The following is a 23,638-nucleotide window of genomic DNA, read 5'->3' as shown; positions in this document are numbered from 1 at the left end:
CATTCTACCATTTGACATTTCAAGCACCTTAATAAACCTGTGTCAGACTGTTCCCTTTCTGAATAAACATGCAGCAACATCATTTGCCCAAGCATCAGAAATCTACATTTTGGCCACTTACGTAACCCCAATATGTCTCAGAACAGTCTTACATGGGACTGGCATAAATTACAATAGTAACACATTCTTGCTGTTGAACATGAGTTTTTGCAACATGGCTCTGTTCTAATTTCCAGAAATGTCAATACTATAAGGGAAAGGTAGTAATATAAGTTACCCAGTATGTTGTAAAGCCAAATATAGGTGTAGAAGTCCATCTGAAGGGACAGGACGGTACTCTTAATACTTCAGTCTACTTTAACCATAACTAATAAAATGACAAAAATAACCTTCTGTGGCAGACATCTTGCACAAAGGTTTGACTGCTAGGATGGAGTAGAAGGATGTGACTGTTTTTATCCCAGCCTGAAAACTCTTTTGCCAGTTCCTGTGAGCTACTCCCTCAATAGCAGAGGGATTAGTGTGATGAACTAATTAGTTGTTTGAAGGCCTCTTCAAAGTAGTTACAGTTTATTACCCTATTTTTCAAAAGAAATTAAAATGGTTACTCCTATAATTCAAAAATATAGCCATGTTAGTCTGGATCAGTATGCAAAAGAATCTTGTAGGCAGGGGTGCCAATAGGAAGGTGCATGGGGTATAGAACACACTGAGGGGGAGAGGTACACTTAGTGGGACTCGCATGGCTGCTGGATGAGTGAGAAAGGGCATCACTTTCCTTTCTCGTTCACAAAGCAGCTGCACCAGTTCCTAAACGGGTCGTCCAGCTACAGCACCACTGCCCCCCAGCAAGAGCCACTGCTGGAGAGTGATGGTGCCTTCCATTCAGGGTCTAGTGTGGCTTCTAGCTGAGCAGCCACACCAGACCCTAAATGGGCTGTCCAGATACCGGGGCACCACCCTCCCAGCAGTGGCCTGGCCAGGTGGTGACTAAGGGACAGGCAAGTAAGACAGAGGGAGGAGAAGTGAGGGAAGGGTAGTTCATCACCACTCCACAGCCTTTTCCGTACAATCACACCGGGTGACTCCAACTGGAGTGATGCCACTGCTTGTGGCACCTTTGAGATTAAATGAAAGAAAGAGTTCAGCAATATAAACTTTTGTGGAATAAGTCTACTTCCTGAGAGGTTCTGCAAGATCCCTTTGCATGGTTACTCCTAATTACCACAAAAACAAATGAATGCTACAGACAGGCAGTCTATGGTACAAAATATAATTTCCCCCTTCTCACTTTATTGTCATATCTACACCCACAGCAGTACAGCAAGGCACCAACCAATTAAATGATGTGATCATTTCCTTCCACCTTTTAGTTACTATCGCATAAAAAAGTGAATTTAGACCTCATTAAGTTACAGTCTTAATGTAACTTAGTTTTATCTTTGTTACTGGGAAAGGGAATTAATTATGTGCAATGAGTTAACTGTAACTAATTACTTCCAAGCTCTGCATCAACACTCTCTCAACTAGGGATGTAAATCTTCAGCTACTGCATTCTCACATTTAAAGGTGAATAATTAATGCAGGCGAAAAGGAATATTTTTGTGCAGGATTCTCCTCATTTTGAAACATCTCATATTCCAGAGCATTTATATTTTAATATTTTATTTTATTTTTAATTTTTAAAATTGTTTTAATGTGACATTGTGCAAGTTTTAGTGTCAGGTTTTTAGCTGCTCTTCTTCTAACTTCATAAGCCATCTTGGCTCCCATATCAGAAGAAAGGCAACATATTAATGGAATAAATACAATAAAAATAAAATATTTTTCTTTGCAGAAAACATGTGGGTATTTTTTTGTTTTTGCACAAAAACACATCTGCTACTCAAAAAACATTGTTTCCTACAAGAAACACTTTCATTCAGAATAAAAATCCTCTAAAACATTTCAAGACATTTGCATGCTGGAAGAAAACATATCTTTTTCCCAAAGGGGCTTTCTAACTCTCAGGAAACCCCCGCCCGACTTTTTAAAACTATGACGAGAATAGAGAATATTATTTTCATCCCTGCTATCAACACACCTGTTTCATCAACACAGGAGAACACAGAGATTCTGTATGTTAAATGTACATACTTTTATTTCTGTATATATGCTTTGTGCATATGTCAAATAGGAATGCTGAGAGAAGAAATGGCCCAAAGAAACCACTATAATTGACGCACCCCATAATACCATTACCTTTATTGCAGAAAATGTGTCCAGTGTACTTAATGTAGACCATCTTTCCCTAAATAACTTTATGGTGGACATTTCCCAATCCCGGCACCATACCCAGTTTTCATTTCTCTCTCTTCCTCACTCAGTGTTTAGCATTCCACATCAGAATTACAAAAGGTTCCTCAAAGAAGTGCTATTAATTCTAGCCCATTCTCATTTCTAATTTCTTTTATAGGTTGCTTAACATCAGAAATGTACTGTTTAAGCATGTTCTGACTGATAATATGCAATGATAATGCAAAGTGAGTCCCAAGGACAACATTAAATGTCTAAAGCAGGTAATGAATGTTCTGTCTAGACAACGGATGCAGACATTGTTCATCTTCTCTCAGCTCTGCCATCTGTTAGCAGTTTTGATAACAAACGGAAGGCCTGTATAATGTCTGGGATCTATTTTATTAAGAGAGTAACTTAATTAGCCTTGTCTAAACTGTGGTGGCTGTAAACTTTAAAATTCTGCATATACTTACCTATGGATCAAAACAACACTATGATGGTGGATTAGCTTTGTGAGCATGTATAAAGGTGGATTTCTGTTTTATTTTAAGATACATAAGACATATTGTATACACTCATAAAATTATTATGCATAACTAGGGTTGTTTTACTTGTAATAGCTGGGTGACAAGTACAAAGTACACTGCATAGAAGGAAAAGCACTCCCTACTGGATTTACATATGCTTTGAAACTGTTAAAAGCACAGGAGCCCTCCTTTTACAAAACTGGCAGTCTTATGTATCAAATATGCAACTTACATTATGGAGTTTCTCCCAGTATTCATGTCCTTCTTCAGTGTTTCTCAGACTAGGTGGAATGTACCAGAAGCATATGTTTGCATACTCCGGCTAGAAAGAGAGAGAAAAAATGAACCCTTAAGATAAATACAGTATTCAAGCTGGCCAGTCTACTCATTCTGCACAGCTACGAGAAACAAACTGCAAAAGAATTTCTCATACCATTGGCTTATTAAGTCACTTTGGACTGTCAGTCTCTTTAAGTGGGCTTCACTAATCACTATTCTTATTTAATATTTCCATCTCACAGCAAGCTAGTGACAACTTATTTCAGTTTTTCTTCCACTTCTTATTACAATGTAGAAATTAAACATAGTTATTTGTTAATTTTTTTAACCTGTCTTTCCACTCGTTCTATGCTGTCATGTTCAGTTTTTAATATTATTCACTTCTAGTCAAAAATGAACTTAACAATGAACTTTGGTGGAAAGTCTGGAGGGGAATCCCATTGGAAGAAGCTATATCTTGTAAAGTAACAACAACAATTACAGCACATTCTCCTTCACATACTTGGTTCTTTCTCAACACTTTTGACTAAAAATGAAGAAAGGCAAAGAAATTGAGGGAAAGGGGGAAAAGAAAGCTAGAGCATACTGTCATTTTCTCCAGATGTGAACACTACCTCAATTACAGTTCTAATCTTCCTTCCAAGTGGCTGGAAACTACCAGCTGTGCTAAATTCTTTCATGAAAGGGCACTGGTTCTATTCATAATATCATTTTCTGCCTTCCTTCAAAGAATGTATTAAATACAGTTTAATCATCAAGGAGAATATAGCTGTCAGCAGGAAGAGATCAGCAAGCATGCCACCTGCTGCTATGAAATGAGATGAAGTTAAGCTTTTTCTCTAGCCTGATCCAGCCCAGGTATGCAGAGACGTGCTCCTGCTGAATTCAGAATTTCATTTTCAAATCCCCCTGGAGAAAAATGGTGCTTCCAGGAGAAGCTTGTACTATATAAATGTCCAAACTCAAAGACAGAATTTTAAAAGAAATGTAGTAATCTTTCCATAATTCCTTATCTTCTCTTCTTTCTTTTTCTTACCATACATATAACACACACAAATCTATTCCACAGAGAAAGACAGGATGCATTTCAGTTGGCATCACTAGGACACATGTCTCTGGAAACACCCAAAAAGAGGGAACTGTCACTGGACATTATCCATGTCCAGATCACCATTGGCTTATTTAGATTCAGACTTTCTGCCATATTAAGTCAAGTCAGGCTCCACTGATTTCAGTAGATCAGTAAGGCCAACTTTCTAATCACACATACTTAACTACTTTCATACTCATAGAATTCTCAAAAGATTTAAAGGAAAAATCTAAGCTTTTCTCACTCCCCCCTGCCTTACAATTCTAAAATCTGTTGGCAAATTTTCATAATAGATGAACTGATTTTTTTTAATATATATTTTTTAAATCCAAAAGAATAGTTTTCATCCATTTCTGTAGTGAAACTAGAATAGCCAATTTGTGTTTATATTCAATTATACACTGGATGGTCTCCTCTCCCCCAAATTAAACTAGTATTCAGACTGATGATAGGAAATATCAGGTATACAGTGGCTTCCAGCTTACGTGGAAGCCACTAGGGGAGGAAAACAATGGTAGGTGTGCCTGTGGTGTGCACGCGCTGCTCCGGCACATGCACGCACCCCATTATATCCTATGGGGCTTGAGCATATGTGGATTTTCCCTTATTCGGGGGGATCCGGAATGGATCCCCCACGTAAGGAGAGGGCCCACTGTACTTTATAACCTTTGAAACGCCTTGAATCAGTAGTGCCAAAATGTTTGTTTGTTTGTTTGTTTCAAGGATCCTGCCCTTCTCCCACAATAGGATTCAAGGCAAGTTACAATAATTTAAACAGACAGAACTAAAACAATGATTACAAAAGTTAAAAGATAATTAAATATTAAATATGTTTGTTATAATGTACAGTGTGCCTGCCCCATACGTGGCCTTGCCATCCATGGACTCAAGCTCACGCAGACGGCAAGCCCAAGGTATTAAAATGGCGAGCATGCAGGAGCACACATCCATAGCAAAAAAAGGGACTCAAGGTCTCACATTTTTTTCCCATACACGGGGTGGTAGTGGTGTCTGGAAGAGATCCCCCACATATACAAAGGCTCCACTTTATATACAGAATCTTCAATTGCTCTTGCCCCAACTTACTTCAAACAGCAACTGGAAGCCTTCTCTCTTCTTGATTTCATCCACTAAGTATCTGCAGTTAAACATACAAAAGGGAATATGTGCAGGCATTAACATTTTAGATCACTTAGGACAAATCTTAAAATTTTCAGCTACAAAGTGTTTTCATAGATGTATGATTACAAGATTGAAATATATTTAAATACACAACCAGTGTTAACTATCAATTAAATCTGATCCTTACGTATTAACTTTTTGTGTATGTATGTGTGTTGTGTGCCTTCAATTCATTTCCAATTTAGGGTGATTACCAAGTCTTAAATTTACACACTCATATCTAAAAAAACCCTATATGTTCATTTGAGACTTAATCAAAGAACTCATCTTCCAGCACAAAACTAATCCAGGAAAGAGGGGCAATTTATTTATCTGAAATGAAAATTGTTTGATAGTGAGGTATACAAGCATACTCACGGAGGCATGTAAAAAAAGAATTTCTTAGGCATACTTGGTGCTGGAACTCAATACACACACATACACACATCCAATGATCATAATTAACATCTGAATAATTTAGCATGAACTGTGAATTGTAAAGAAGTCATCATCATATAAAGGACTAATACTTTACAGCCATATTGAAGTACTATGTGCCCTCCTTTTACAAAACTGGCAATCCTAAGCACATAGTACTTCAATAAAATAATCCTTTTACTTACACAACCACAAGGACAAACAGACAGGCAGCATTATACAGTACTCTTTGTCCAATTACTCAACAACCAGTAAATCCCCTCTTGCCTTCAAATTTTCCTAAGGTACTATCATGAGTTGCATGCATGCACACCTGTTAAGTTAATCAACATGTTGATTTTATTAGCCCTAAAATCTAAAAGTTAAACAAAATTTCTTATGTTCTATCTCAATAAAATAATTTGGATTACCTGTAATTATCTCATTCCACCGAAACTGCTGGCTATAGCTGTTTCTGTTCTTATACTTAATTATGGGTACGAAGGACTAAAAGGGGACTGTTTGACATGCCACAACACTTTTATGTTATCAGAATACAGTGGGTCTTTCAAAAATATATATTCATTTTTATTAATGTGTTTTTTTGGTTTCGATGGGGTAAGAAGTCAGAAATGTGTAAAATGGATAGCTTCATCTGGAGGTGCATTATTTACATCACTTTTTCTGAATGATTAATGTGTAAATCTAACCCTTCATTTTCATCTTTAGAGACTTCATAAAATTGGAGGTCTCCATGAACTGGAAGTCTCCATGAAGTACAGAAATCTATCTTGGCTCTCACTGTTGTACAGAGTATACAGGAAGCATTGTTCTCTTAACCTGCAGACTGCCTTACATTTAAGGTTTCTTACTACACAGTTTGTATGCCTGGAAAAACGGAAGATTTGTCGGGGGGGGGGGGGGGATATAGGGAAAATATGCTTCCCTTCTATTCCTCCCCCCCACACACACACACATTTCTCCACATTTCCAACTTAGCAGAATGAACAAATGTCACAAGAGAAAGCCAAAATCCTATGGAATCTACATCTAGAATATTTTCAATGAGAAGCAGAACAAAAAGTGGAGTGGGGATACATTTCTCTCTTCTGACAGCAGTCAACTACCTGGCCATGTCGATTTCAGCTGAGACTGAATGGCTTGAGCATTAATAATAGGCCTACCCTACACAGTGTACAGGTACCTACATGGACAAGTTCTTTCTTACACTGCCTATATGGACAAGGTCTTTGTATCAGCCTACCTTCCACTTAATAATACAACACGTTACTCATAGGTATATTGACTTTATATAGGACATGCAATAGTCTTGGTTATTTCACCCCTCTGCCCAGTTATTTTATTATTGTACTCATATCCCACACTATTTTCATTTCCCCTTCCCCAAATTCTATTTTTATTCCCACTTCCTACTTTCTTAACATGTCTCTGTCCCTGTTCCACATGGTCAACAATTGTGCCAGTATTTGCCATTGTGTTGAGATCTTTCAGAAGAAGAGTGACATAGCAACATGTGAACATGATAGGTATTCAATATACATCTGGTGTGTGTGTGTGGGGGAGGAACAAGTAGGAGGGACAGAGAAAAGTGAGCTCTTTATCTATGCACATGTAAAATGGGAATCAAAAGCACTCTAATGATTTCTTGAAACTGATTTCTCATGGAAAACGGCATTTCTGTTCATTTGTATTACTGCTCTATGACTGTTGTTCATTAGGATACATTTCTTCTCTGACTAGACTGCTGTTAAACTAAGATTGCATACAAATGTACAATGAAAAAAAGAAGAACGGGGGAGTCAATTTGATTCTTTGCCCAGGAGGCTAGAACAACTTCTTCCTGGTTTCACAATGAAAATGACAGAAGTATTTTACAATGCTTCAATTGCTGAACTAATTATCTGTCTTTTTCTTGCCCATAATTCAAGCAAACTGAGCGTGTGTTTTTTCCCATTTTTAAACTGACACATGTGTGTTAGTTGATTAAATATTAATTTATCCCTCTTCTTAAATAGCACAATTTTCAAGTCATTCAAAAACCTGTCTGGGGAGGTGGACTTATGACATAACACATTCTAGCCAATCAGTGCTAAGCAGAGGTGGCTTTTGCAGTAAACACCCAAAAAGATTTCCTCTGAACAAAAACCTGTCTGCATGGGGTGTCCCCTCACTGCTTTATTAGCAGTGAATGAAGATGACTTGACAACTACAAGTCCAGCACAACCCTTGGAGCCAGAGAGTCAACAATATATTTTCTCTGCATGAGTTGTCTCCCAAACAAAAAGCCTTTGTTCACACAGATTCCTTGGATACTTGTGATGATGCAGATTCAACTACACCAGTTTGATGAAACCTAAATTTTAATTTATTATCTTGGAATATTATGGTTTGGACAAATCAGTTCCATGATGTAGCTTTTGCAACTCATCTACAAAAGTTTAAAACTTTGTTTGCAAGAGACATGGGCTCCTTTAACTAATTTACCATCTTTTTGTGGATTTCAATCATTTTCTGTTTCATCTATCAAAACATGAACTAGAGGCCGTGTTAGTGGTGGCCTTACTACATTTATTTCAGTTGATATGTAAGTGGATATTTGACCATTGGCTACGTCCTTTACACAATGTATGCAAGCCTTCTTCATTAAGAGTATGCATTTTGATTCTCTCATTTGTATAAATATTTACATTTCACCTAGTTTATCAAAAAATGTAGGTGCCAATAGCATCTGGAATTGTTTATCTGAAACTCTTACCCTCCAAGAATGTCAATATCCCTACACAAGGATTCTGCTGTTTAGAGAGTTAAATGCAGAATTGGGTTGAAACAAGTGGAAAGTACTTATTTTGGTCAAGACTCTCAAGTCACACCTGTTGTTAGGGTTTCCCAAGATACAAGAATAAATAAGCCAGGTCTAAGATTTTTAGAAGTTGTCTCCTTGCACTATCTCCAATGTCTCAATGGTATGCAGTGGCGTCCCCTCACTGGTATCACCCGGTGCGGGGCAGAAGGGCTGCCCATACCAAAAGTGTGCACTTGCCATTCTCCTCTGCCACAGTGGTGGCCTCCTCCTGAAGAGGGAGCCACTGTCACACTGAAGATGGATGGGGCATGCTACCATGCAGCAGAAGGAAGGCCAGGAGGGGTGTCACCCCTCCTCTGAAGTGTCACCCAATATGGGCTGTACCCTCTTGTGACACCACTGTATGTTGACATGGGTCACCATAAGTGAGAAACAACTCACACAACAACAACAAAGTTTCCACAATGGCCTTTCTTTCCTGTGATTGAAGTATGGCTACTTTTATTCATTCTGAGAACAAAATGCAGTAGCATAAAATTATAAAAGTAAATATAGTTGGCCCTCCTAATCCACCGACGTTTTATCCACGGATTCAAGCATCCACAGCTTGAAAATATTCCAAAGAAGTATAAATTCCAGATAGCAAACTTGATTTTCCATTTTATATAAGGGACACTATTTTACTCTGCCATTGTATTTAATGGGATTTGAGCATCCATGGATTTTGTTATCCACGGGGGATCCTGGAACCAAACCCCAGTGGATAACAAGGGTTCACTGTATTAAGTGTAACATAGAATGAGCTTTAAATGATTTTGCACACAGAGAATGCACAATGTATTCTTCAATTTGGTGTTCTGAAATTTTCCCAAGACTGTTCAGACATTTTCTAAAGAGAACACTAGGGACAGTGTACATTTAGATCAATATGTGCATACGACATCTCTCTCTCTTCACTGTGTATCTACTCAACCAGATTGCCATGGTGAACTGTTGCAACTAGCACCAACACTGCTAGAATATTTGGACTCTGTGCTATTCTTATATTGAAATGATTTTAACTTTTAAAGGACAGAGTGATTTTATAAGTATTTATTCACTCATTCTCAATGAATCCTGAAAGCCATGTTGGTTGACATTATTCAAATTTTATAGACAGGGAAGGGTATAAGAGGAACTGACTTACCCAAGGAGCACAGCATGGTGATGCTGTGATAAATGCACAAACAAACATAGCTTTGGAACATATTATTCTAGCTCAAATTGCTTATAAGATTTTGGCAGCACTTCTCCAAAGCATACAGAACAATTCCAAAGGTGTGAGTGAATAATGTGAGGCAATATGAAGATAACACCAGAGCCCTACAAGGGAAATGGCTAAACTGTGACTCAGCTCTGCAATGTAATATAAAAATATAGAAGCCAACATTCCCTAGATATCAGGAAGGAGACAAACAAATAATGAATGTGGCTGATGCAAAATGCAAATCACACTATCCTACAAAAACATTTATAGCATAGCCTGGCAGTAGGGAAAAAATAAATCTTGCCCTTAGTTTATAAGGTCAGTAGGCTAGCTATTCTGGGATCCTGAAATATTATCTCTGCAACACTGGAGTTAAACTTACTGTAACATATCAAGAAACATGCAGTACAGTTGGTCAAATAGTTAACAAATTTGGCTTACTGCCCAGAAAAACTGATGCCTCAGCTGTAAAGATCTACCATCTAATACTCCAGAGCTAGCAAACTAGCTACTGTGCTGAATACCACTGTTAGTCATTATCAGATGAATGCAATTTTCTTCTTCGGAAAACAGTGCCACTATTAGATACACTCTTGGCTCCATTCTAAACATCAAAGGCAGGTATTGATCCCAACTGAATCATTAATCTGTATATTCTTCGCAAACTCAGGAGAGTGACCTTGATGAGGAGCAATTCTTTTCCTGATGGGCAAATCAACTAACAAATTGTGAATATGCACAGAATAGTAAGATGAGCTGCAAAGAAATTCAATTGTAGCAGATTTAGGCCTGAATGTCTTCTCACCAGAAAAATGACTATGATTGAGTTCTGTTTCCAGTCTCTCTAGATAGACAAACTTCCTTTGTCATAGAGCTGATGATGGAATTTTTGCTGAGTTTTTGTTTTACCAAAATCTTTCTTATATATAGTTTAAAAAGGTTAAAAAGGAACAACCTTGGTAAAATTCTAAAATGGAATGAATGAAGTTATCTAGGACCTGTGTTCTTTCCTATCATTGCTACATGCTTTCAAGTCATTTCTGATTTATGTGATCCATAAGTTTAGCATTTCAAGGGCTTTTCTTGGTAATGTTTATTCAGATGAAGTTTGTCACTGTCTTCTTCTGAAGCTAAGAGAGTGTAACTTGCCCAAGATTACTTAGTGGATTTTTATTGCTGAACAGGGATTTGAACCCTGGTCTCCCAGAGTCCAACACTCAAACCACTACACCACATTTGCTCGACATTTTTGCTATATAATAAAAACAAACAGGGGGAGTTGGGGACAGTAGTGCTCCAAGATATTTAAATGAGTATATTGACATCAAACATTTTAGGGTAAACTAATTTAATTTAGGTGTACTGAATATTTATTTCATTTCAGTTTTTGAAACATATCAAAAGGCTTCTGAGACTGCATTTTATGACACATTGGCATTTTTGGATGCTGAAGTTGATCGAAGTTATCTTAGACTGATAGCTATCAATAAATCATGATATTTGTGATCAGGGGCACTGTGATTGAAAATCGTAGTTCAGTTTTAAAATCTACTTTTTAAAATTGAACACATGATATACAATTCAAGTCAATTTGTGCCTTGATGAAATTACACAAAGTATTCCCCCATGTCCCCTGGAATAGCCAATCAGATTTGTTCAATCAAGGTATAGAAAACACTGTGACATGAAGACAACAGAACCACATCTTATGGACTGTGTGTATAAGCAGCATAAGTACCAATCTTTTGTGATAATTTACTTCTGCCCTCAGTACCATCAAAATTCAGAACATGAAATGGAGAAACCCTCACATATCAGTGGGATTCACATCAGCTGGCTAATCTCCTTTCCTCCTTTTTCTCTAAATTCTGTCGCCTCATTTCATCTTTGTCAGGTGTTATGTCTAGCTTGGTATTCTCCGCTGGAATGAGTACACTCCTAACACTTATTATAACATACAAGAATAAAAAATACTAAGAAGAACCAATAGCAATCTTGTAAGGATCATCCTATAGCAATGTTGTAAAATTCATACCAATAGATGTATTTAACATAGCAGAAGCAACAACTAGTTGCTGTTTACAACTGCACTTATTGGTATGACTTCAAGAACACTCAGCCCTGGTCCAGACCGATACTTTACGCCGGCCTGGCCATGTACTATGGTTGTGCAGGGGCTGAGCGACTGCACGCCCTGCAACCCTAGTATGTGGCGGTAACGTAATAACGGTGGCGCCCTGTATACATGGGTGCCGCCATTGTTACGTAAGCCATGGCCCAAGTCGGCAAGATCTGAGCAAAGCTGTTGATGATAGGAGGTCCCTCATTCATGAGGTCATCATAAATCAAAGATTTGGCACAAGCCAGAATACTCTACAAGCAGCCCAGAGTATTCTGGTCACAAAGTTGCTCTGAAATCCCCCCATTAAATGGACACTTTCAGCAACATAGGGCAGCTGTTTGCACACACACATCCTACAGTGCCATCCACTGTCACTCCCACAAGTCACTCGCTCTGAACCTGAAAATGAGATGTCCAGTGTCATATGGTTGGTTGCCTTGTTCTGACTTCAGAAAGAGACTTGTGCCAACAGCAACAACTCCAGGCAAAACAGAGGGACTCACTGAAAGCAACTGCCCAACATTGCTCTGGAAGACTCCAGATTTTTTGTGAAGTTCTAGAGCAAAAGGTGAGTTTTTAAATTGTGGTTTAAGGGTGGCATAGCACAGGCACAAGTGCTGACCTAGCAATACGTCATCTGGACTAGTTGCCATGAAGACGCAAGGAGGACCTGTTATTTGCCTTGTGCAGACATGGCCAAGGTCAACTTGATGGGAGTTAACAACAAACAAAAAAATAAATAAAGTATATTTTTCTTGGAATAATTTATCCTTTAGCCAACACAATGCTTCTATGGTTTGTTATGTTAATATTTTCCATTATGTATGAACTGAGAAACTGTGACTTAAGTGCTGACAACACACCACAACTATCAAACAGGTAACCATGCTTTGTAAGCCTAGACTGTAGCCAGAACTTAAGTTTCCTGTTGAAATAATCAGAAAAGTGGACCTGGGAGAATTGCAGTGAAACGGTAGTTTTCAAATTTGGGTCTCCAGATGTTGTTGGATCACTTCCCAGAGGTTCCAGCCAACATGGGAGTCAAGGAGCTGTAGTCCAACAACACCAGGGGAAATAGTTTTGGGAACCTCTGCATTAAGGAATGCAAGTGAAAGGAGAAAGGACACAGTGCTTCTTATTCTGACTAATGATGGGACCCAGAGCATTATGTCTGAGAAAAGGGATAAATAAGTTTCAGATCTAGTTTTTCCATTCACATTTACACCAAGGAAATATAAATTTTAAGCTTATACAGAATAACATGAGTCAATTGGTACTGCTTTATGATTTTATAAGCATGGAGTTAACAACTCTATAATTCAAAAGACCTTACCTGGCTAATGCAAGGGCTCTGTTTACTCTCTCCTCGAGGCCAGTTGTCCCCAGTGCCTTCCATGTCATCCAGAATTTGAAAGCATCTGCTCTTCTGCTACACTGGATTGATTTGTCACCTGTGTCATAGCTGACATCATAGAACTTGTCTTGCTGGAACAGGTACGAAGCATTGGCAGAATAGCATCTCTTAAGCAAACCCTGTTTTAGATGCAACATAAAATTAAGCACCATTAGAAACTTTTACTATATTCATTACAAGGAGGAAAATTAAAATGCTGGAATGAAAGTCTTTCTGCTTACAGGAGGACTGATCATTAAGAACTAGGAATGCAAGGAGATATGAAACCATGTGAAAACAGGACACATGGTTACACAGATGCAGAATTTGGATGAGTTATTTTTTTAGATAACAACTCCAAAAAGTAACTTCTAACTGCAAAAATGTCAGCTGAACCTATGTGCTCAGCAAATTCAATGTCTCTGGAAGACAGTGATTGAAGGAAATGTAATTAAAAGTCTTTCTGCCAAATACTTTGGTGACTAGCTTGTCTTTATTTCTATAAGGAATTTAATATTATTCAACAAAAAGGATCAGCAGCATCTTTTTTTAATTTTAATGCAAAACCTATCTGTCTTGTCATTGTTGTTGTTCTGATGGCTGGACCATGACAAGCACTCAGCACATCCAATGTCTGTAAAGAATTGCACTGTCTTCTTTTTACACTAAAGATAGGAATAATATCAGAGAGCATTTTCACACTATACAGTTATAGCACTATGCTACTTTAAATGTCATGACAGCATCCTGGGATATAATGTTTGTTGCTGTTACTGTGTGTATTCAAGTCCAGTGTGTATTCAAGTCATTTCTAACTTATGGCAACCCTAAGGCGACCCTATTGTGGGGGTTTCTTGGCAATATTTGTTCAGAATGTGTTGCTTTTGCCTTCCTTTGAAGCTGAGAGAATGTCACTTGCCCGAAGTCATCCAGGATTTACATGGCCAAGCAAGGATTCAAACCCTGGTCCCCAGTCTTAGTCTGATGCTCACCTACTACATCACAACGGCTCTTACATTTAGGGAAGGGTATTCAAAATTTTCAGCCAGAGAGCTCTAGTGCCTCCCCGAACCCCAGGATTCTAAAGGATGCACCCATGGCAGTGATAATAGCATCATATGCTTGAACTGTATAGTGTGAAAGGGCCCCTAAATTAATACCATAGAAAATGCCACTGCAAAACCTCTGATTGGGGATGAGTGCTGAAATATACAGATACAATGAACATGTCTTAAAAATAGATATTCAAACACAGCAAAGTGAACTGCTGCAGAAAATGTGTAGAAATGTAAAACTTAAAACAGATGCTCTCCAGGAACCAGCAGTTATGGCATTGGCCCAAAGACTACCACTTGGGGTAGCACCACTCTACGTACATTTCCAGTGCAGACCTCACATGTGAGATTAACAAGGGACCTTAAGGAAAAACGTAGCTTAAAAAGAGACCAACTGCTTTTGCAAGTAGAAAGTCCAAGATTCTAGCTTTTTAAGTTAAAACGAAGACCTTGGATAGCTACAGTACTACCAATCTGCATAGAACCGGAATGAGGGCCACTTGGACCTTCAGTTGTAGAACTACAGCTTTAATCTCTTGCCACTGGCCATATTTGTTAGGGTTAATGGGAGCTGCAGTTCAAAAACATCTGAGACCCACAGGTGTCCCATCCTAAGAACAGGTGGGCCTACTTTAAGCGTTATTTCCTAAACTGTTCCCTTCTGATTCACAAAATTTAACACAGGAGAAGATTTGTAAATGGATTTGAAGGAAGAAAAGTTGAAGCATCTGATCCAGCTCTGTGCCCATATGTCTAAATTCTGCACTAAGAAAGGACAAATACTTTGACCATGAAAACTGCATTTATTTTTGAACAACCTTCAGAAAGTCAAAGTTTTGAAGATTCGAAAATTCTCAGGAATGTGGAAATATCTGGCATGGATTGGAACTGCAAAAATAAGAATGGAGGATAGTAGAAGAAAGGTAAAAGAAAAGTAACTAGTGAGGAACAGAGCTGCTGAAACCAAATAATCTGGAATGGATAGGAAACATAAAAGCTAACAGACAGAATCAGACCAGTCATTTAGGGAAGAGCATTCTCATCCAGCTCTATCAAGTAAGTTGGTTTCTGAAATATAATTGGTCTGAAAGTCAGTGTTTAAGTTAAAGAAATCCTGTACAATTTCTCAGCAGAGCATGAAGGTTATGGAACCCCACAGCAATTCAAAAGATCATCAAATATAATCTCACAAGGAGCACACAATTCATTTTAAATTGGATTTGGGAGATACTAGTTTGAGCTGACAGAAAATGAGTTTAGTATTTCATGCCACCTTTTTTTTTCCTTGTCTGATACAAGAAGCAGTGCAAGGACTCTGACAATACTCCTAATGAAAGTGTCTACATTTCTGTAGCTAAATGTATAGCCTTTCATCTGCATGGCAATATATCATAGATAACTCTGCCGAACTGATAATAAAATAAAGGAAAATATGCCAAACTAAGCCCTATAATATATGTGAACCTGACACTGGTTATACCCCGTGTCATTTGCAAAATAAATTCTGTCCTGAAAAGGAATCCATTTTGCCATCTGTATATGGAGCTGAGACGTGTCTATGTCTCTGTCCTTTTGAATGGCTGTGTATTTATTTTTTTAAAAAAACTACTTTCCCCCTAATAAATTCAAATGTTTCTTAACAATTCAACTCCACTAACAAACACTAAAGCAAATATTAAACACTGAAACAACAGATTAAAACGATACAATTAATTCCTATAAAAAATAATTTAGCGAGACAACCTCAAACAAGCACCCATTTGTGTTGCAAAACTCTTCAAATATCCATTACATATTCATTTAGAAATCTGTTTAGGTTTGTTGCTTTAGAAATGTAGCATGTTGTATATACTACTTGCTTTGATCATGAAACCAAGTTTTGGTCATCTCCTAAAAATGTTTGTCAGTTTGATAACATAGAACTGAAGCAGATGCTCTGACATCAATCAGGCTGGGATCGTGGTGACCAGATGGCCCAACAGGCCACCAGCAGGAGCAGATTACATCTGCTCTTTTTGCTGGTGGCTTTGGGCTGCTTTAGACAGCCTTAGATCGGCTTCCGGACACCTCAGAGGTGTGCATAGTCTAAATGGCACGCCCCCGAAGTAGCCAGAAGGCGCTCTTTTTGGCCCTTCTGTTTGGGGTTATTATCACCAGACTTGTTGTGTTACCTAGCATGACCAAATAAAAAATTCTTGTAATGGTTTTGTCCCAGTCCATCCACTATTTTGGATGCCTCCCAAACAACACTTTGAATTTCTGTTTTTTGCACTGCCATGTTGAAAAAGCAAAGATCTATGTTTTGCAAAAAAAAAAAAAAAGCAGAAACCATAAAGAAGAGATTGTTGAAAGAAAGAAAAATGAACCCAGGGATGCATTTTGGAAAAAGCTTTGTGGTTGTCTCTAGATTAGATTCAACATGTTTTTGTTTACCTATGAAAGGCTTACTTGACCTGGTTGTTTCATTTGACAAGTACATATTGTTAGTTTTAAGTAAAAGGTTTGTGAAACATGCTGAATTTCTTCATTTTCCCCCTGTGGTGTAGAAACCTATCCCTATTCTTTCTATGTTAGTTCTGCCTCTGGTACCAAAATTTTGGTGAAAGGTGAAAAGGCCAGGAACACATCTACTTTGTTAAGTAAGGATACCTGTACTTCTCCCAAGAATGAAGTGAATATTGTTATGAAATATCTGTATGTCCACCCTATGCATGCATAGAGTAAGTGAAACAACATAATTAACAATGAATTTTGTGACAGAATTACCTGGTCTTTGACAGTGGCATCACTGCACAAGGTGTCACCTGGTGCAGGGGGCAGAGCTTCCAGAGGGTAGGGCTTCCAGGGACGTCATGTGCTTTCTCCCCCCATGCCTCTCTGTCCATTCCTTGATGAGGAAAAGACCGGAGGATGCAAAGGATGGGAGGGCACATGTATGCAGGGATGGCACTAGGAGAACATGGAGGGGAAGCCAGACTGGATGTCATCCCCCCTTTCTGGGGTGACACTACCACAGCCCAGCACACCCAGTGATGCTACTAGTCTTTGAATGTCTTTCAATATAGGATGAAACTTTTTTAAAAATGTTGAATATTATATAAAGGAAGGACAGCATGGTGAAATGGCTTGAGCACTGGTTTACAAATCTGAAGACAGACATCAAATCCCCACTTGGCCATGGAAACCCACTGGGTGACCTTAGAGAAGTCACACCCTCTCAGCCTCAGAGGAAGGCAAAGGCAAACCCCCTATGAACAAATCATGCCAAGAAAACCCTGTGTGATAGATTTTCCTTAGGATCACAATAGGCTAGAAACTACTGGAAGGCACACAACAAGTCCCCAAGTAATTTTGTTCAACCTCTGCTAATGTGTAATAGCTGCATACCAATCTCCGTGGTCACTCATCCCCTAACTAAACTGGCAGACACTTTAATTCAAACTTGTCATGACAGGATTCATTTAGGGAAAGGTTTGTTTTCAAAGGGCATTGTGGGAGCTATTGTGCTCTTCCCCTGTACTTCTTGTCAACACAGAGGACACACAGCAATTGCTTTGATTGATCTGTGTTTTTACAATGGATGCACTAATCTCTTGGTTTCAAAGTCTCTGAAGTCCAAATGTTTTCTCATTTCAATCAATTTAAAGCACTTTTCCCCTCCCCTAGCTGAGAACCGTGCTCTTTGGTTAACTCAATGACATCCAAACATACTGTAGGACACTTTTTTCTAAGGCACATGTATTTCAATCATGTCTCTACTCACTGATATATTTAGACTACAGCTGTTTAACCTGGAAAGATGTTTCACTCAGTGGAGCTTACTTTTGTGCAAGATATATGTATAGACTTGGGAGTATAAAATAGATTTTGGTCCAGGGATGGGTGATTTGTGGCCCTTCAGATGCTGTGCTGGCCACCACAGCTCAAGATGAAGGCTGCTGAGAGTTGCAGTTCAACAAACTGTAGTGTGATCTGATGGACCACATGTTTCCCCACCGTGTTCTGTTCCCCTAGTTTCAGAAAACTATGTACAAAAACATAACAAAGCACCAAATTGCACATATGAATACATCCAATGTTTATTTCAGCTAAGGGAACAAAGACTAACATGCATTTCCAAATGATCAAAAGCTATTTAAAATCTTGTAATTGATTCTAACTGACTTTAGTCATACTGGAAGGTGAAGAAAAAAATACCACTCAACTTGTTAAAAGAAAACATATTTCTCATAACCATAAACACTAGATACAGGATTCAAAACCAGAACTAACTTAAGGCCAATTAACTTCAATGGGTCTTCTCTAAGCAGGACTTAGTTTGGGTCTAGGAGAATGCCTTTAACCACCAATGAAATTAGATGTTATCATTTTTTTTCTCAGATTAGTGCTGATTAATACTGTCCTATTATTATTATCAGTGTATGTGAAATTCTAAAAATCAGCATAATCAAATAAAAAGAGCCTCTGAAGAGAGGTATTTAAATCCATTTGGGGATGCTGTGGGGATAAAAGAAAGGCACAGGCAAAATAGCAAATCACTGAACATAGGAAAGAAGGGAAAGGATATAGAGTGAAAGGCATGATAAGACACCCTCTTGCAGCAAACCATGGTGTTAAGTATCTCATGTTCTTTTGAAATAAATTATTCAACATAATTAAGAAGATAAATGAGAGGATCAAGGGGTAATGTATATCCACTCATTTCTTTTATACTTTCTACAATTATGATATAGCTATCGGGTGTTTCCACCCTATGTGAAAAGTCATCCTTTTCAATTTCATTTAATTAATTTTTTCTATCACATTATTTTAAGACATGGTTAATTCTCCAAGCCAGTAGATACCACTGATGATTCATCTATTAAAAGTTATTCCACAACTTACAAAACCAAAACAAATTAACAAGCCTTCCTTTTATAAATAATTATTTAGAATTACAATTTGCTTCCTGCATCATTTGCCCACTTCTTTTAAAATAACTTTTTCACTGGCTTTTGATTTGCACAAGATCCCTTCTTTTCATTCAAAATGTTGTTCTGAATGGGCAGTTTTCCCCTCTTACATGCAAATAAGCTGACAAGAAAATAAGACAATCAGTACCAAAATATATGCATTTAAGAGTGCAAATCATATGCAGAAATAGCAGCAGGCTGACATATATTTTATTTCCTGTCAGCACACGAAGCACTGTCTATATTTCATGCAATTTCATACTTTGCATTTAAAAGTTACATGAAGAAGTCATTAAAAGAGTTTTGTTTTTGTTTTTTTGCATTTTTTCCAGAATTTTTCCCAATCCCTGCATCATATTGGGAAAATTAAGGAATGACTTACTGAACTGTCTTTCACCAGAAATGCACAACACTGGATTCCTGCCATGAGCATCTTATGAGGATTCCATGCCACAGAATTGGCCCTATATAAGTGGTGTGTGGAAGAAAACAGAATTAGTTGAAAGTGAACCCTGCAATATTTAATACTCATATGATAAATCAAAGCAAGCGTAGGACACTTTTGTTAATCTAAGCCCCAGCCCATGAATCCAGTGGTAAGTAGAATGGAAGCTCCACTCCAAAATATCTAGATACAAAGGTCCACCACCCTCAACCAAGAATTTTCTTCCATTTCTTTTCAAATTTGTTTCTGTTATTGACAAATACTTTAATAGGAATGCAGAGCATACTTAGGAGAGAATAAAGCTAAACACTTTGAGTACCACTGGTTTAAATGAGAAGGTGATGTTCTCATTGAAACTTTAAAAGTGCTTACAGTTGATTTTTAAATGATTATCCCTTGCAAATTAAACTTCATATACCTGTGGATCCCATGTAGAAGCTTACGATGCTTCCTGGACAGTAAAGCTGAGCCTCCCCATGATGCCTGCAGAGATGTTTATTAAAAGTTAAAAAATGTTAGCACACCGTTGAGTAATTGAACTCAGTAAGTGATTTTGAAAGCTTCAACAGCATGAAAGGTATTAACTTGATTCTCTTGAATGTAACATCCACTGCAAATTTAAAACAAAAGAAATTCAACACAAAACAAGAAGTTCAAAACAGGAACCTCAAGCCCTATGAGGTTCCTTGACCGAACGAGAATTTAAAGCCTGTTTCTTGGAGTCCTAGTCCAACACTCAAATCACTACACTGGGGCTCCATGATATGCTAGCACAAAGGTTCTTGCTTTGTAACTGTTACCATGTCTCTTGCAAGGGGCTCTATAGTACCACCATTTTAAATTATGCATACATACCGGCAATTAGACAGGCTGAATTAATCATCATCTTCTCGGCACTGTAATGACTTCCTCTGAATTGTGTCTGCAAGTCATCACTTAGATTTACAAGTTTACTTTAAATTGTAAAAGGAAAGTTATTTGTTAAATTTATTTACTTATTTTGTTTATATGTATACCTTTGCCCAAAAAACAGGCTCAAGGAATTTTACAAAGTTGAACCACAGACTGATAAAAAGAAGTAAATATAAGAATGTTTAAAAGGTATTTGACTTATGAATGTTTAAAAGGTCAGCACAGAGACAGACAGGTGTTCACACACCTGTCCCCACACCAACCTGGGACCTGTGACCAGTGTGCAATTATTATCTTACCGTGCTGTTGCTCTTTCCCAGAAGTTTCCCCCTGTCACTGTGTCTGACGTGGAAATAGGATGCCTAGCCATGTGGGTGCAGCCAGGTGCCCCGTTTCTGCATCCAACATCATGAAGGAGGGCTTCTGAGTGAAAGCAATGGCCAACAAGGTAAGGAGCAAGGGGCAGGGGGCAGGGTGAGCAGTCTGGTTTTGCCACCAAGTTTCCTAGAACCTTCATGGAAAACCAAGGATAAAGTACCCCAGGGTAAAGGTTATTTACTCTGGGATCAGACTGGATCCCTTGCATCCCCGTCTGGACAGGCATCAGGGTTTTGGCCTACATCATCTGAACAAGATGATGCAAGGCCAGGGGGAACCCAGGCCTTTTGGCCTGTGCGGACAACCCCATACAGGCATACCTCAGTTAACAAACCCTCTGATAAATAAATAAGTTTCTTTTTACAATGTCTTTTTATATCAGCCCTGACCTTCTTTTCCTCCTTGCCCTCTACCTAGTTGAAAGATTTTCACTAGCACTGGCACTGGAAGGATGGGTGAAAGAGTGCTGGAGAAACAGACTTTCAGTATCAGGTTGAAACAGTGTATCTGAAGTAAAGAATTACATAAAATTTAAACTAGGAAGAATGGGATTGTACTCTAGGTGATCCTATACTAGACGTATGCATCTGCTTACAACAGGCAGGTTAAAAATCCACTGCCTCCAGAATCACTTACTGAGCATTCATGAAGTGCACAACAAAGAGAAATAGGGCAAATATATAAGTCTGCTTCACAAGCTGCCCCCAAGTATGTGTTTTTTTAGAAAAGAGAGAGGGGGGGGGGAGAAGAGGAAGAGGAAGAAGAAGAAGAGATCTCGCCACCAAAAGAAAAGTGGATGTCCATGAAAGGGGGGGGGGGGGGAATCCCAGTGTGCATTTTGGAAGAAGCTTTCCAGTGATCAGTAGAAGCTTCTTCCTTTTTCCCCCCACTTATGCAAGGCTTACCTGACCTGGCTGTTTTATTTCCCATGTGCATATTGTTAGTTTTGGATAAAAGCGTTATTAAAATATATTGACCTACTCTTTCATTTATCCCTATTCTTTCCTAATTATTTCTGCCTCTGGTACCAAATTTTTGGTTAAACAATGTAATGCTTAGGAACACCACTGTGTCACCAGCTAAAGTATACCTGTACTCTCATGTGATAGAACTTTCCTTCTAAAATCAGCTCCTGGACAAGAAAATAATGCAGAAAGTCTATTTTACCACAAATGTTCACACTCTAAAATGCATGCGAAGTGATCATGTCCATAAGCACGCATGCTTACAAAATAGTATTTTATTAAGGATTAGGATACAGTCTTGCACACACTCACCCTAACCCATGGAACTGAGCGGGCTTACTTTTAAGTAGATGCATCCAGGTCTGCATTAATAGTATGCTACATTGACAATCTGCTTCATGTGCCCTTACGTCATAAATAACAGCCTATATTTGGTGATCTGAATCTGTCCCAAGCCATTACAAATTCAGCACATTTTATATATAGCTTTTTCTCAGGAGGCTTGAACAGAACAGAATGATAAATTACAGCAGAGGTTCCCTTGCAGAAAGATGCATGTATCCATCCATTCAGGATCAACATATACCTGCCAGGCATTTTCCACATACTTAAGTGCACATAAGGGATTACCTGGGCCAGCTTTGTAAAGAAATCATGAATGGTGCCTTCATTTCCACTGGCAATCAGATAACATCCCAATGACAGCTACACTAGTAGCCAATATCATGAAACAAAATACTAGGGAAGCAAATTAATTTTAGCTCCTCCAGATGATTTAGTCTGAAGAAATGAAATATCTTTCAAAAGAATGATAACTAAGCAATCAGCAGAAGAGAAATTCTGAAATAAGGAGTTCACAGCAGTGTAGAGATTCACAAATTATCTCCAATAAATCATCTACAAGGAAAGCAGAAAAATAACAAAACCTATCAAACAGAATCAAGGCAAGCTTATAAAATTATCAATTCATGTTAATCCTCCTTAGGTTTCTTTTTAAAAATAGTTTTGCTGTAAGAATAGTGTTAATCTTCCTTTGCTTTTTTAAAAAAAATAGTTTTACTGAAAATCTATAAGAATACTATTCAGGTAGCTGCATAATTATTTAGTCACTCACTTGTCATAAATTAAATATTTCTGTAAGTCATATACAAAGAGTCATTTTAGAGCATTAAATTGTTAAACAAACATAACTATCCCAAATCCCTATAGACAAACAATAAGTTTCGGAATACTGCCATTGGCATAGCAACAAAAACCTAGGAATAATTCTAGATGTTCAGCATGAATAAATGAATACTAAATGCTAAAACAATAAATTGTTAAATAGCATGGTACTGGACTGAGATGAATAGTTCAAACAGGGATGCAGTCATCCTGTCTCTGGCAGCATCACAATGTATTAGGAGTTTTGAGACTACAAGGCCTATTCTCACATTATTTCCCCACCCTTGTGGGATTGTTCCCATTGGAAGATTACAAGAGTCCTTTCGAGTTCTCTACTCTTTCTTAGCCTTCTTATAAGGGGAGGGGGATTAATGGAATTAATGATCAAAATGGGAATCTTAAGAGTTATCTGAGTCTTGCTCCGAGTCTCT

General features: G+C 38.1%; 1 protein-coding gene across 1 annotated transcript in view; it reads right to left on the bottom strand.

Annotated features, from left to right (window-relative positions):
• Positions 1-23,638, bottom strand: part of GADL1 (GAD like acidic amino acid decarboxylase 1) — a 114,318-nt gene that overhangs the window by 38,407 nt on the left and 52,273 nt on the right. Inside the window, exons 10-14 of the mRNA XM_089532892.1 lie at positions 20,207-20,271; positions 19,726-19,807; positions 13,277-13,476; positions 5,260-5,311; positions 3,037-3,126 (exon numbers count right to left, since the gene is read on the bottom strand). Of these exons, the coding sequence (XP_089389018.1) occupies positions 3,037-3,126; positions 5,260-5,311; positions 13,277-13,476; positions 19,726-19,807; positions 20,207-20,271 (489 nt within the window). The remainder of the gene's footprint in view (positions 1-3,036; positions 3,127-5,259; positions 5,312-13,276; positions 13,477-19,725; positions 19,808-20,206; positions 20,272-23,638) is intronic.

Source organism: Sceloporus occidentalis, unplaced genomic scaffold (assembly GCF_023333645.1).
Source record: "Sceloporus occidentalis isolate IW3139 unplaced genomic scaffold, rSceOcc1.0.p SCAF_7, whole genome shotgun sequence".
In the NCBI taxonomy this organism is placed as follows: Eukaryota; Metazoa; Chordata; class Lepidosauria; order Squamata; family Phrynosomatidae; genus Sceloporus; species Sceloporus occidentalis.
Note: the sequence above shows the minus strand (reverse complement) of the source record. Positions and strands in the feature narration are given on the sequence as shown.